This window comes from Charadrius vociferus, unplaced genomic scaffold (assembly GCF_000708025.1).
Source record: "Charadrius vociferus isolate BGI_N301 unplaced genomic scaffold, ASM70802v2 scaffold155, whole genome shotgun sequence".
NCBI lineage: Eukaryota > Metazoa > Chordata > Aves > Charadriiformes > Charadriidae > Charadrius > Charadrius vociferus.
In genome coordinates, this window is record NW_009648431.1 from 130,607 (window position 1) to 146,848 (window position 16,242).

General features: G+C 37.5%; 1 protein-coding gene across 1 annotated transcript in view; it reads left to right on the forward strand.

Annotated features, from left to right (window-relative positions):
• EYS (eyes shut homolog (Drosophila)) overlaps positions 1-16,242 on the forward strand; it is a gene marked incomplete at its 5' end in the record, with an annotated part of 136,201 nt that overhangs the window by 68,550 nt on the left and 51,409 nt on the right. Inside the window, 4 exons of the mRNA XM_009885383.1 lie at positions 3,390-3,583; positions 8,245-8,372; positions 13,964-14,078; positions 14,914-15,100. Of these exons, the coding sequence (XP_009883685.1) occupies positions 3,390-3,583; positions 8,245-8,372; positions 13,964-14,078; positions 14,914-15,100 (624 nt within the window). The remainder of the gene's footprint in view (positions 1-3,389; positions 3,584-8,244; positions 8,373-13,963; positions 14,079-14,913; positions 15,101-16,242) is intronic.

Below are 16,242 nucleotides of genomic sequence, written 5' to 3' on the forward strand. Positions count from 1 at the left end.
CAGTTGGTAGAGTTTTTTTATTGAATTCACTCTAGATAGACTTATGAAAGATGTAACTTGTGTTTTTGACCATGAGTGCAGTTGCTGCCTCAGTATCTTTATCTACATTTATCCCCCTTGACCTGGTTAGGTAATTGGCTCCCAATTCACATTAAACTCCCTGTTTTTTCTAAATTAACAACAAGAAAAATATATTTTTTGCCCTTTGCAAGGAGATTCCAGGAAGAAAAGAACTGAAACAGCTCTTTTTGCCATCCTTGAACCATGCATTTTTTCTTTGATACATCTCCCATGCTGTGATTAACAGTATTTCCTTATATGCTCTCAGGCTTTTCTCTATTCCTCTTCTAGTTACTTTTAGTCTTCCCTAAAAGAAAGTTGCATTACCTCTTTTTTTTTTTTTTTTTTTTTTTTTAACTGAACAATATCTTTTTTCTTAGTTTTGCCACAAATGAGCATGGCATTTCCAAAAAGGCACTTCTTTCATCTGGTTTCCCCAACTGGCCTTCATTGTTCTGTGTTATTTTGTTTATTTGGTCTTTGTCTGTTCTAATAATCCCATCCAGTGCCATTTTATAACAAAAGGCTAAGAATATCTTGGTAACGGTGGCAGAAAAAATGAGGAGGACTGAATGGATTCAGGGGTAGGAACAATGGCAGGAACAGCTCATTAATCCGTTCGGCATGTGGACCTACATTTTCTGGCATTCTTTTGGGTACAGCAGTTGGAGTCACTCTTTTGCTGATTTGCCTTCTCCTGTTTGGTAATGTGGGTGGGTCAGGAGCACCCATTCTTGTCAAATGTGTCACATCAAAGGAAAAAAAATAATAGGATAAGCATTGATATATATAACCTCATCTGTGAGTACTGCCAGGATACAATATTGTGCTGAAGTTTACCAGGACAGATAAATACTAAATTGAATAATAAGAAACAATTGACCCATCCACCTCACTTCATGTTGCAAACATTCTCTTATGTACGCACTAATACCAGCCAATGTCCTTCTTCTGAGGAATTACCTTCTTGTCTTTTCCGATTAACAAGCCCTAACATCTGCAAGTTGCAATATACTTTTACTGTAACTTGGTTACTATGGTGATGAGGGGTAGCAATAAATTCACAAAAGATTCTTTGAATGTCCTCTGATGCTGAAGAGAGGTTAATAATATGTCCTAAAAGATAGATCCAATGCATTTTGCCTTATGAACAACTGTTTCCAAGGAACTGAGTGATAGAAAGGAAATCAAGTTTTGAACATTTTCCTGCTAATGGGATTGTCTTCTATAGTGTTTGTTGCATCAGCTGTTCTGGTATATAATAGAGATAGAGTGCAATATTTGGATCTCCTGGTAAATGTTGTACCACACTCCTACAGTTACTCTATATAGCTAGTCTGTGTAGGTAAGGAAATTATTAGAGGCTCACATATTTACGTATTAATTCGTTTAGAAACAATTAACTATGTTTACCTGGGAGTTTACTATTCCAAGTTAAAATTATTCTGTTTACCATTTCAAAAGTATACATCTTTTTGTAAAGTATAATTTATTGGTTTATGAATGCCTATTTTTAATTCAGTTGATTGAAGTGACTAACAAATTGTGGAATCAATACATACTACTACTTCAGAATAGATTTATTATGAAGTTAATGTTATTGCTACAGCAAATTATTGAAAAATGCTTCTGATATAATCTGTAAATATGTGTTAGGAAGGTGGTTTAAATCAAAGTACCAAAGTACAGGATATGTGGAAAGCATATTTATTACATAATTTTCCAGAAGTAAATGGAATTAAATTCTTAGCTGCTATAATTCTGCTATATCTTTGATGTTGTGCAATTAAATAGAGTTAATTGTCCAAAATACATAGGCAATCCATAACTATTGTGGTATGCAGGCAGATCAGTAAACTCCTGCCTGGGGTTACAATAACTGAACAGAACATGGGAAACTACTGGGCATAACATGAGAAGTTGCCAACCTTAGCAAATAATTGAGTGGCTGAAAAGAGGTACAGATAGCACTATGAGCGACAACTGGATTCTACAGACAGTTCAGGAAGAATTTTCTGAGACATGGGAAAACTTCACAGATAATTAAAGGGAGGGAACTGGGGACTTCTCAGGGATTATTTTCTTGCAAGGCCAACAGAGCCTGCGCAGCCATGTGAGTAATCCCACATAAAGCCAAGATTACTTAGGTAAACTATCAGAAATACTGAATTTGTTTATGGAGGTCATAAAAATAGGGTCAATGGGGACAAACACTTAGGTAAGGGTTGTTTACCTGGGAGAAGAAAAGGGTGAAGAAAGACAGGCATCAAGGTGGATGAGTGAAGTACAAATATGGGAAAATGCAGAGAAAAGGTGACAAAAGGGCTGGCTGAGTGTAAGTGGGCTGTGACTCACTATGCTTACCTGACTAAGCCCGGCTTCTGATCACTGCAGTCTCTTTTCTTTATTATTTCCGTGTTATCACCCTTCCTAGTGGGCAGGGGTTAAACTGGACTAGCCAGCAACTAGGATAATATCCAGATGTGGAATGACTCAAGGTCTGAGCCAGCAAGCTGGCAAGAGGTCTAGGATCTGGGTATGGATATCAGACAGTCTTAAAACCTGTGATAATTTTTGAGGAATCCATTAATGTGGGTTTATTTGTGCATTTAGAAAGTGAGGGAGAGTGTATGTATGTTTGCTGGTGAACTTCAACACTGATTAGCCATAAAGGAAGAAAAAGCTTGAGCCATCATTGCTGTTCACGCTCACGAGTGCTGTTTGTGTTTACGAGGTACAGGGACATTCTCCCCATGTTGATCCATGTGGGCACTGTGTCTGTATTGTTTCTGTGTATGTGTGTGTGTGTGAGAAAGTGATTGTGTGTGCACCTACTGAAAGTACATTTAGCTTCACTGCTGGCTGGATCTACAAAAAGGAAAGGGAACAACCTCCTTTAATAATAACCACTGTGGAAGGGATGTTCAGTGACTCTTCAGTGTCTCCTGGGACTATGGTTCCAGTTCTCATCCTCCCTTTGCTACAGATGAGTTTACTCACTCCTGCATATTTCTACCATGTTTATTCACCCAAACAAACAAAACATACAGGAATATTTTAAGTTCTTTGCTTTTTAAATGGTGATAGTTTACAGATGTCTCAGTCAGTAAATGGAGCTTCACAGTGTAGACAATTTAAGAAAATACAATAAATAAGAGCCTCTCAATCCCTCCTAAAATTAAAAAAACAAAAAAACAAAAAAACCCAATAGAACTAATAAGAAATAATAGGGAAACACAACATAATGACAAGATACTGTTTATGGGCAGTATATAAAGAGGCATCATTCACTCAAACACTCCCTAATTTTTAATGCTTCTTTCTTTTAGGTCCTTTTTGTGAGGAACCTGGTGATCCTTGCGTATCTCAGCCATGCCTGAATGGGGGCACATGCCAAAATAATCAGTCTGGATATGTTTGTGATTGTCCTGCTGGTTTCCTTGGTCACAACTGTGAAATTGATATCAATGAATGTTCTTCAAGGCCATGTCAAAACAGAGGTACATGTATCGATTTGCCAAATGTAAGTATAAACTTCAGAGATCCCCATTTGGACATAGAATCACAGAATCATAGAATAGTTTGGGTTGGAAGGGACCTTTAAAGGTCATCTAGTCCAACCCCCCTACGATGAGCAGGGACATCATCAACTAGATCAGGTTGCTCAGAACCCCATTCAACCTGATCTTGAGTATTTCCACAAACAGGGCATCTACCACCTCTCTGGGCAACCTGTTCCAATGTTTCACCACCTCATTGTAAAAAATTTCTTCCTTATGTCGAGACAATCTACCGTCCTTTAGTTTAAAACCATTACCCCTTGTTCTATTGCAACAGGCCCTGCTAAAAAGTTTGTTCCCATCTTTCTTATAAGTCCCTTTTAAATATTGAAAGGCTGCTCTGCCCAGAGCCTTCTCTTCTCCAAGCTGAACCACCCCAACTCTCTTAGCCTGTCTTCGTAGGAGAGATGTTCCAGCCCTCTGATCATTTTTGTGGTCCTCCTCTGGACCTGCTCCAACAGGTCCACGTCTTTCCTGTGCTGAGGGCTCCAGAGCTGGACGCATTTTTCCAGGTGGGGTCTCATCAGAGTGGAGCAGAGGTGCAGAATCACCTCCATCGAACGGCTGGCCTTCTTTTGATGCAGCCCAGGATACAGTTCACCTTCTGGGCTGCACGCACACATTGTCATCTCATGTCCACCTTTTCATCCACAAGTACCTCTAAGTACCCAGTACTTCTCCTCAGGGCTACTCTCATTCTCTTCATCCCCCAGCCTGTTTTGATACTGGGGGTTGCCCTGACCAAGGTGCGGGACCCTGCACTTGGCCTTGTTGAACCTCATGAGGTTCACATGGGCCTCGGTCTTGAGCTTGTCCAGGTCCTTCATGATGGCATCCCCACTTTCAGGTGCGTTAACTGCACCACTCAGCTCGGTATCATCCACAAACTTGCTGAGGGTGCACTTGATCCCACTGTCTATGCCATTGATGAAGAACAGTACTGGTCCCAATACGGATCCCTGAGGGACACCATTTGTCACTGATCTCCATCTGAACATTGAGCTGTTGAACACTACCCTCTGCATGCGACCATAGAACCCATTCCTCATCCACCAAACAGTCTACCCATCAAATCCATATGCTCTCCAATTTAGAGAGAATGATGTTGTGGGCGACCTTGTCAAAGGCCTTACAGAACTCCAGATAGATGACATCTGTAGCTCTTTCCTTGTCCACTGATGTAGTCACTCCATTGTAGAAAGCCACTAGGTTAGTCAGGCAGGACTTGCCCTAAGTGTCATGTCCCAGTCCAGGACATGGTGGTTTGGGATGGGGGGCAGTCTGGGAGGACCCCTAACAATTCTGCACATGAGATTAAGACACAAACGAGGTCAGATGTTGTCTGCTAAGCTTTATTGTTATCTCCCAGCCTTGATTACTGAAATGAGTGATAAAGAAGGAAGTAGAGGAAAGGGGGAAGAGAGAAGCAGTGTTATGGAGCATAGCAAGAGGATAGCCACCATCACTGATCCTCAGCATCCTGAAGGCCGCTTTATCATCAGTGGCATCCCGTTGACTCACAATCCTTGGACCAAAATGATGGTGGGAGTCCTGGTGGTCCGACTACAGAGGGACACGACACGAACCTATAGTCAGCTTGGCATTTGACCAATCAGTATAGAAGCTACATTTGCTCGGCCAGTCTTTCTTGGAAGATGGCCTTATTGGAAAACGGTCTCTCCTGGTGTACTCTTGTGGTAAACAAGATGCTGTAGTTTGTCGCGGTGCCACAGCTTGCAACTTAACTCAGCGAGTTTCAGGTGCTCCTTGCTCCTGTTATGAACAGGATGTGGCTGGTGCACTTATGGTAAGCAAGTTTTGAGACATTTCAATCAAGACATCTTAGCAGTCTCCTACGTGAAGCCATGCTGGCTATCTCAAATATTGTGCATTGCTTTATTGCCTTTCAGTTTGAACAGAGGGTCTCAACTCAGCCATTCTGGTCTCTTGCCTTCCTTTCCTGATTTCTTAATGCCTGGGCATCGAGAACTCTTGCGCTCTAAGAAAAGTGTCCTTAAAGATCTGCCAGCTCTGTTCTGCTTCCTTGCCCCTGAAGGCAGTTTCCCGGGGTCCTATAGACTAACTCCTTGACAACCTGGAATTTTGCTTTCCTGAAATTCAGGGTCCTGACTTTAGTCTTCACCTGACCCATATCCCCCAGGACTTCAAACTCCACCAGTGCATGATCACTGCAGCCCAGGCTGCTTCCAACAGGTTCGGTATTGCACCCCCTCTGGTGAGGCTGTGTGTTACCTGGCTTAAGAAATTATCCTCAATGCACTCCAGGAATCTCTTGGATTGTCTGCAGCTTGCTGTGGTACTTTTCCAGCAGATATCGGAGTGGTTGGAGGCCACCAATGGGATGAGACCCTATGAGCACAATGCTTCCTGTAGCTGGAGTAAGAAGGCTTTGTGAATAGGCTTCCCTTGATTGGGCAGCCTGTAGTAGACACCAACCACAAGGTTTCCTTTGTTGCCCCCATGTCTAATTCTTACCTATAAGCTTTCAACCTTTTAGTGGTTATTCTTCAGAGACAGCTCTTCACACACTGTCCATTTCTTAATTTCTTGCCTGTCCCTTCTGAACAGCCTGTAGCCATCGGTAGCCGCACTCCAGTCATGGAAGTTGTCCCACCAGGTTTCACTAATGGCAATTAGGTCACAGCTTTCTAGCAGCAAGGTGCCTTCCAGCTCCCCCTGTTTGTTGCCCATTCAGTGTGCATTAGTGTAGAGGCACTTCAGCTGGGCTGTCAAATGTGTCTCCTTAGATGAACACCCCTTATTTCCCTTGAGGTATGTCACTGATGTTTTTCTGTTGGCTCCTATTACCTCAGGAGCCCCTGGCTCATCTCTGTAAGAATGGCTTGGGTTAGAAGGGACCTTTAATGGTCATCTAGTCCAACCTCCTCTGCAATGAGCAGGGACATCTTCAACTCAGAGCTTTCTCTTCTCCAGGCTGAACAACGTCAGTTCTCTCAGCCTTTATGGCCATTTTCATGGCACTCCTCTGAACTCTGACAGGTCCATGTCTTTCTTGTGCTGGGTTCCCAGAGCTGGACACGGTACTCCAGGTAGGGTCTCATGAAAGCAGAGTAGAATAGTGGGAGAATCACCTCCCTTGACCTGCTGGCCATACTTTTTTTGGTGCAGCCCAGGATACAATTGGCTTTTTGGGAATACGTTGATAGCTCATGTTCAGTTTTTCATCCACCAATACCAATAAGTCCTTCTCCACAGGGCTGCTCTTAATCCATTTATCATCCAGTCTGTACTGATACTGGTTGTTGTGAGGGACAATGTCAAAGACCTTACAGAAGTCAAGGTAGATAAGATAGCATCAGTTGCTCTTCTCTTATCCATCAACACAGTCACCCCACCACAGAAAACCACCAGATTAGTCAGGCAAGATTTTCTGTTTGTGAAGCCATACTGACTGTTTCTAATCGCCTCCCTGTCATCCATATGCATCAACATACGGATGTTTTTCTTTTTTCTTTTCTTTCTTTTTTCTTTTTGTCAAATAGAATAGATTCTTGGAAACTCACAAAGTCAAAGGTTCATGATAATAGAGTCATATCTAGTAGTATTGCAAACCGCATTGTTGATGTTCTTTCATTAGCGTGACTATTGCAAATAGCAGTGATTATGCAGAACAAAATTGTGAAAGAGTTCAAAAGCTCAGCTATCATATACAAGTGATACATATACACTCAGACAGAAAAAAGAGATATTTAAACTGCCAAAAAATTGATAGATTTCTAAATTATTTAATCTGTCTAAATATTTTGTCTAGTAGATAAGCTAATACATACTATTTTGTACAATCATTTCTATAGACAAACAGATGCAGTAGTTTGTTTCACACACATAGAAATCTCTCAACAGATGTTAAAATAAAGTTCCCCAATCATGCCTTTAAGATGGATTTTGAAGAAACACCTGAAGACTTTCAATTTCACTGGAGCAATTAACCTCTATATATTTTTCCTTTACTTTCTGACATCAAAAAGACTACAAACGACATTATATAGAAAAATAAGGGTGAGAGTGTCATCTCTAACAAATATTTTGTTTTACAAAATAACTTACTGTTCTTGCTGTGTAAATTACAGATTACAGTAACTGACAGATGTCTTTCACCATTATAGAGAAGTATAGTCTCTATGCTTCATATTGAAGGGGAAAAAAGATACAAATCATTTTCTTTCCTACTCTGGTTACTGAATAATACTGGTATCTGAGGCACCTTGTGCACTGTTACTGTTTGATAGTTGCAAATATTATATTTGAACAAATTCAGAAATGAGGAAAAAAAAAGAATTATAAAACTCCTTCTTGATGCAGTTATGAAACCGCAAAGCCAGTCAAATTTAGAGCTGGTATATTTCCAGCTAGCAAACCTAACTCTGGTATAATCTGTGCTGGAAGGCCTATTCCACTTGTCCTAAATTACGTTTGTAACCTATTTGGGGCTAGCACTGCTTTCTGCTCTGTCTTTGTAAACTGTTTAATATGATGAGACCCTGTCCTATTTAGGGTCTCTATAGTAATGGAAGTAAATATTAATTTCTGTATTGCCTTGGGTACAAGAAATAATTATTTCTAATTTCCTTCTCTTCTATAGGATGTGGCATGTATCTGCCTGCCAATATTCACTGGCAAGTTCTGTGAGAGAATACTGAATCCATGTGAATTATTGCCTTGCTTAAATAATGCAACTTGTGTAGCTCAACAGCAGAACTATAACTGCCGGTAAGACTAGAAATTAATTTATTTCAGTACTTCATTGGATTAGTTGATGATATCCCCCTGATTGTAGAAAGAAAAGACATTATCAGTCACAGAGAACACAGAAAATGATAAACTTTCCTTTTAACATTTTTTATTTCTTTTTGGTGCCCTTTTGTGCTAGTTTTCTGGAAAACTCTTGAAGTGGTACAAAAAGATTTAACACAGTTAAGGAGTTATAAATTGTTTCATCATTAATTCCGTATGACAAAATATATAAATCCTGACACACTGACGACACGTAAGAGAATTAAACTACAGGTACCACTCCCATTCAGTGTGTATGACGTCTATGCTATGTTTCTGAAAGGGTAAGACAACTGTGTTAGTTTTGATTCACAGACATGCATTAGTAGGTCTTAGATCGATCCTTCAAGCAGCTTATTAAAAGTGCTTCATTCAGAAAGAACATGCTCAGAATTATCCATTTGAAAATAACAGAAGTGACCCAGTAGGTATATAATTTTGTTCCATTTTAGATAGCTTTTTAGATATTTTGTTACATCACTAAGGAGTACAATTTGTACTCTTCACATTTGCTGGGCTTTTATCTGGCTGCCTGAAGTAAAAGTTCTGCTAAGCATTACTGAAGTGCTGTAAACAACTTTCAAATTTTAGGATATTCATAAAAGCAGAAAATTGAAAGCTGTGGTACACAAAAGCCTGAAAACACATTATGAATGAACTTAGAAACTGCAAATACGTAACAGAACTATAGAACATAAAGTTAATCTACCAGAAAAGATACAGTTGCAAAGTCTAGAAACTAAAATATAAGTAGGACTATGTTTACAGTTTTTCAAAAGAAGAAAAAAAGACATACAACTTGATTTATACTTACACCTAAACACATATATACATACACACACACATACAAACACATACATAGTTAGATCTTCCCATATAAATATGTATAGCACAGAACAACAGTGTTATAATTTCTTTTCCAATACTTTAAACCAAGATATAAGCTACTAATAATTTACTGTTATATAACGAATGTTTTACACAGTATGTTGGTACATGAGTTAGTATGAAATTATGCCTGAGGCTTACATTTAAAAATATGAATAACATTAACAATTAATATCAAGATGTAGATTGCCTTTCTTAAAAAAAAAAAAAAAATAAAACCAAAAAAAACCCAAACAAAACAAAAAAAAAAAAACAAAACCAAATAATAATCCTGGCCCTGTGTGCAATGCAGATTGAATAATTTACAATTTCACAAAGCACTGGTAGAAATGGTATGTACCATGAACCCCATTGTACCATGGAAATTAGGTAATAAAAGGAGCTATGGAAATGCATAGTGCTTTAAGAGTCTTTTCATTGACATACTATGTGAGAATAAGAGTGGAAGTCATTATTTAGATCAAAATAACAGAAAGTAATAATGGCCAATAAACAACCAATTTATATTGATTATCAAGAGAATCACAAGTCGTGGTAAAGCTAGGGACTAGAGATTTTAGTTGTGGGCTCAGATGGTACAATTCTGTTTACTGCTAATATCAAGCATTAAGATTATATCAATAACAGTGATGCTTAGATTATACCTTTAATATTTGTGTATTGTTCGTGCATTCAGTTGTGCTATCTGTAAAATACATATTTGACAAGACAGGCAAGACACACTTGCGGAGACCTACTTTGAGAAATGGGATAGGTCATAAGTTTATTATTTTTACTGCTAAGAACACTCTAAAAAGGGGAAATAATGTCCTGGAGAGAACATTATGAATACAGTAATGAAGAGCTCATCCTTCAACTTTGTTCAACATCTAGTGCTTGGCCCTGTACATTCTGTTTAAGTAAAAAAGTTGGATAGTATTCAATTCACGTGGCTTTCCCTAGCATCTAAGCTGCACACCAGATGAAGCACCTTCTGGAGGTTCTGTTTTCTCTGTACATAGGTACAGAGAAAGCCTGAACTGCTGTCCTAAACCAGATACTAATACTACATACTTTTAACATTACATAAATACAGCAGCATTGGAATGTCAATACTCAACTTTAGTTTTGCCATTCAGTCCCTGAAGGCTCCACTTGGTGATTGCAATATTTTTTAGTGTTTATTGTTAATAAATTGAAAAGTAATTCCTCATGTTTTGTGAAAATAAAACCAGTTTTCTACCACTTAATCCCAAATACTTAATAAATGTAAATTTTGTGTATACTTATACCTGTGTAGTTGGAAGGAGACATTTAGGTGAGAAAAAGCATTTTGAGAGGGTATGAATCACGTACTTTTTACAAGGAGACCAGATTCAGTAACCTCGTTGCGAGAGCTGCAGTGTTGCTGAAATCAGTGCCTTGAAATGTGGAGGAGGTGCCAAGTTTTAGAGCGGGCCAACGGTCAGCAGGTTTTACTGGTTTTAGAATTCAAAATTATCTTTGTAAATTTATGTCTTGTATTAACTACTTGAATAACAGAGGATGTTGGAAGGTCTATAGGAACAGTGGTTTAACAGTTTCGGTTTTCTTAGGTCACAGACTTGGAAGCTTTCTGTCTGTGAGTGATATTTTAATTCATTTTACCTAAAGGAAACCTACCACTAAAAATGTTGCTTTATTCAGGAAGTTTGGAGCCGCTCATCCAAAGCTTTAAGTGGAGGTTTTGTTTGATTTTTAATAATAATTGTCAAATAGTGTAGGTTATGACGATGTCTAGATAGAACAAAAAAAAAAAAAAAAAAACAACAAAAAACACGTTTCATTTGGTTTAATACTACCTCCTGATCCACTTTTACAGCATTTTAACATTTTAAATAAATGTATGGCATTTAGCTCACATGCATATACAAATTCAAATAAAAGCTGAATTGACCTTTTAATCCTTTTTGTTTTGGTTTGGTTGCCCCTATTTTTTCCACTTATCCTTATGTCCAAGCTACATTCTGTTTATATCCATCACCATCTCAGCTTCTATCTACTTACGCTTTCTTCTTAAGGAAAGCAGTTGTTTTTCATTCTAAACATATAACCAAACAGACTCAATATAATTTTCTTCACTTCAGTTATGATGTATGACTATCTTGTATCCTAATTCCATCCTTTCAGTCTTGATATCATATACAACTTTGTGCTAAGAATCTAATAGTAGCATTTTTTTCTTAAATGTCAAAACTTAAGGTGAATTCAAATAGGCAGTGAACAAGGATATCCATCACAATAAATTGTGATTGTTTACTTTGTATCTTCTTCTATTATCCTTGTTCTTTAGGACGATAAAAAGTGACAAAAAATGTGAAATGATGTTCTAAGAAAATTTGTTCTGTTAGTGTCATTTTTGGAACTTTACTGTCAATTTTCTTGCTGTTAATTTACTCTTACCTTCTCTGACATTATGTCTATCGCAAAACAACAACAAAAACAAAACCAGAAAAAATGAGCAAATACAAAAATTATAAGAAGCACTTTCTAAAATTGGCTTACTAAATTATCTATTTTATGAAACAGTCATAGATTAACTAAATACATTGAACCAAGAAAGCTAGGAGTTCTTTCACCTGATTTTGCATAATGGGTAAAACCAAATCAGTAAAACAGATGTTCTAACTGAGTTTCTCTGAGTTGGATTAAAGTGTTATTTAAATATGGAATTATAAAAAATATATTTTCTTTTTTTTACTTTACAGTCCTAATATATGGATGAATGGTGTTATAATATAAAGAACAACAAATATGCTATCTGTTGATAGCACAGAGGGAAAAACAAGTATGTAACCATCTGATATCTTTGAACATGCTAAAATAAAAGCAACTAAGTATTATGAAAAACTCCTTTTAGTTACAATAAGTGAACTGGAAATTTGTTAAGAATAGGCTTTGCAACAATTTTAATTCCAAGTACTTGAAATGGTAGGAATATAATTATTGGATTTACACACAGCAATTTTTTCAAGAAGAGGGTGAGGATTATGTAGTCCATTGCTACTCGCATAGAGTGTCCTCCTGTGGTTGTGTCTATACTAGCCTCAAAGAATATAACTATTTAGTGGAGTTTTTCCTGTATCCACCTACCTCTGTCCAAATGGTCCTACTCATGGACTGCGTGGATGATCTGCAGGGGTTTCTGGTGAAATCCAGCCTGTTTAACACTTTACCTAAGACGTGACTAAAGTTTCTGGACATGCTAGATGCCTCTGTGCATCCCTCAGAGGTGTAGCCATACCCCCTGATTAGGAATCTTTAACTGCTTTAGAAAATACAGTTAAGCCAGACACTTTCTGTTGAATGTTGTTGCCTGACCGTTTGCTATTGAAAATATATCCTTTACTTTCCTATGCTACATACCTGTGGGAGGCTTCATGCATTTTGAAACCAGGGGTGGCATTATTTTTTTTAAAATGGGGAAACGTAAGCAACACGACTGAATTTCATATCCATTAGGAACAACAGCACAGAAATAACAAAAGCAATTCTGTATCATCTTCATGATTTCCAGCTTCTGGGCTGAGTCATTAGACAAAGTACCTCTCAGAAAAAGCTGAAGAAAATTCCCATCTATTGCTTTTGGGTTCCTTCACAAGCACAAATTTTCAGCTAATTGGCCGTTTCCATTCTCTTCTTAAATCTTTTTTTTTTCCGTGCTACCAGAAAAAGCCTTTGAGAGAGCAACATGCTAAGCATGTCTGTTAAAACATATCAAGTGAATTTGACAGGGATTATGCATATATCAAAACATGAAAACAACTTTTTGCAGCCTGGGTTTTACTTTTTCACATTTTGAGCCAGATATAAATATTCAAATATTTTTCTACACTGGTCCTTTATTGCTTTTGAATAAGACTTGTATAATATCTATTTGAATCTCATATTTTGGGTGTATAGGGGATTTTTTTAAACACGGGAGAGCTAGATAAGAAAAGGATTTTCTCCTACTAACAACAAGTGCTGACATGAAGCAGAAGAAATGTCTGCAGTTCCTTTTACTATAGAAGAGTTATCCACAGCTCCATGGGCATCACATGGAACTAACAAACTGTCACAAAATAGAATTCTAGTTTTGTTCTTTAAAGAAAATACCTAATTACAATTAAGCAAACACAAAAACAACCATGCATTGTCCTGTTTACAGGTTCCTTAAATTGTTTCTTACATACCTAAGCATGTGATTATTGACTACTCTTTGTTAATCACTAGTGATGATTGATGTTAATTATTTTAAACCTCATTTATCATTGTATTTCTAATTTTCCTCTCTGATGGTTTAATTGACCCATCCTTTCTAATAGATTCCCAAAAGCTCATTTATAGCTTTTTATTAAATATTACCTCATTCAAGATTGTTTTTTGTTTCCGGAGGATTATATTAAGTATTGGTATGAAAATGCTTTAATCGTTGAAAAAAATTATTTTATGGAGAAGCAAAAATATCCAGTCATGCAACTGATTTTTAATTCCTTGAAAACATGTTCTGTTTATTTTAAATAACATATGAGGTCTGTTTTGTTACCACAAGAACATTATTTAATAGAATTATGGAACATAATTAAATACAATTAACTTTAAAAATGCAAGTCCTCTAAAATACACTGGTGTATTTACAGCTGCATGCCAGGATTCACTGGAAAGAACTGTGAGGAAGTAATTGACTACTGCAGGCTGCTCAGCATCAACTGTCTGAATGAAGGATTGTGTCTTAATATAATTGGAGGATTCACTGTAAGTAATTTAATACATATTAAACTAATTCAGTGCTCCAAAGTATAAAAGATTCAGACAAGCAGAACTTGAAATGCATTCATTACTCTAAGAGACAAGAGGGACGTACATTTATGTGTTTGTTATTTATTTAAATCAATAACACAAGGACGATTCACTTGGGTAATATGGATGTTTTTATCACTTTTCTACTGTGACCGTGTTTTTTTTCTTATATCAAATAAGAGAACTGAAGAGCATTTATATAGTAAAAAGAATATATAACTAGTTGTGGTCCAGTGTTATTATCCACACAGATGATAATCACAGCTATGTTGCAGCCTTTAAAAATACATTGCTTGAATGAAGTGCATCTGTTGCCATTGTTTTAACCAGAATCAAGTTAGTAATTTAAACATAAGCACATTTAAATTTAATACAAACTTAGACATTTGATAATGAAAATGCAGTGCAGTGAGGTTGATTCCAACTGACGGTATGGAAAAATGTAATTCTGCTTGTTTTAACTCTCAGAACAGCTCCTGAAAATGACGAGCAAGATCCATCATGCACCAACATTCTTCTGGCCATAGCTTCTCAAAAGAGAGGAAATAGTAATTTATCCAACAGTAGTAACTGGGGACAACTAAAAGATTGCTCTAAGCAACCAATTGTTCTGCAAATGACAGGAGATGATCACAGAATCACAGAGTGGTTGAGGTTGGAAAGGACCTCTGGAGGTCATCTTGTCCACCACCCTGCACAAGCAGGGCTACCTACAGCCATTTATCTGGTCCTAGTCCAGTTACCGGTTTGGGTGTTCAGACAAAATGTATTTTGTTACTCCTTGCTTCAGGGAGTAGAAAGGGTAGTCTACTCTGTAAGGGAAGGAAGATTAGAACCAAGGATGACGGCAAGGCCAGCAGGGACAGTGTCCTCATCATCAAAGGGCACAATCCCTCAATACCCACAAGAACACAGCAGATCCACAGATTCAACCAAAAAGTTCAGTGGTCACCAGGCAGGTGAACCTGATGAAGCAGGTTTGGGGTCAAGCTGGGTAGTCAAGTCAACAGATCAGAATCAGCAAGATAGAAAGCTGGATACAAGCATACTGACAAAATAGCTCCAGAAAGGATCCAGTCCAAAGGCCTGAGCTTAAATGCAGCTCATGAGTAAATGAATAAAAGTGCAGACATCTCAGAGGAAAGTTCTATTTTCACAGTAGGATGATCCAACGTGACAGTACTGGGCTGCATCAGAGATGACCTTGAACACAGGCAGTTAAACCTGTGAGAGAGGAGAAAAAGGTCACCAAGGAAGACTGAAGAGAAAGATGATTATAAGCTGATCAGGCCAATTAGAGCCTGTTGATGCATTCAAGGTCCTGACAGTTTCTCTGAATAGTCCTTGTATGTAATTACTCATTCAGTCCAAATATCATGGCCTTTCTTGTAGTCACAAAAGCTAAAGAGGTGGTGATATTTTCTCCCCAATGCTTTTCACCTGGCTCCTTGTGTTTGTTCATGTTCCTTGAGTCTTACCTGATCTGAAAACTGTTATATATAGGTGACCAAGGATTGTTTCTCCTATTTACTTATGGGAACAAAGAAAAGAAACTTCCAGTCATTTGTTTAAAGTGGCAAGCCCCCATTTTTACACCTAGATCTGTGGGCACATTCTAAATAAGATACTGTTGTGGACATTTCAGGTGTCACTAAGAACTAAATTCATGCCACTGTTGACTGCATCACAGTCCCCCAGTTGCTGCATCTTAACCTTTCCCTTAGTCCCTGATCTTAATTACCAGGAACAGCTGTTTAGGTTGACCTGTTGCGCATTCAAATATTTGCACTTCCACAGATATGTCATCAGATCTATAACAGATCTGTAACATGAATTTTATTTAAGACCATGATAATATTAGTGAAATAAATGTATCACATGTAAATGATAATTTCAGAAATCAATGAATACTGTATTACTGAAATAAATATGTTGTATCTACTAAATTCTGATGAAAATTCTTTTAAAATTTGTTTTAAGAATATTTTTAATGCTACCTATAAATATATATATATACTAGAACAATAGGATATAAGTGTACTTTAACACAAAATCTGAGGTAATAAGCAAAATATTGCATATCAGAGATTTATGCTAATAGAGTACTGAAACTTCCATG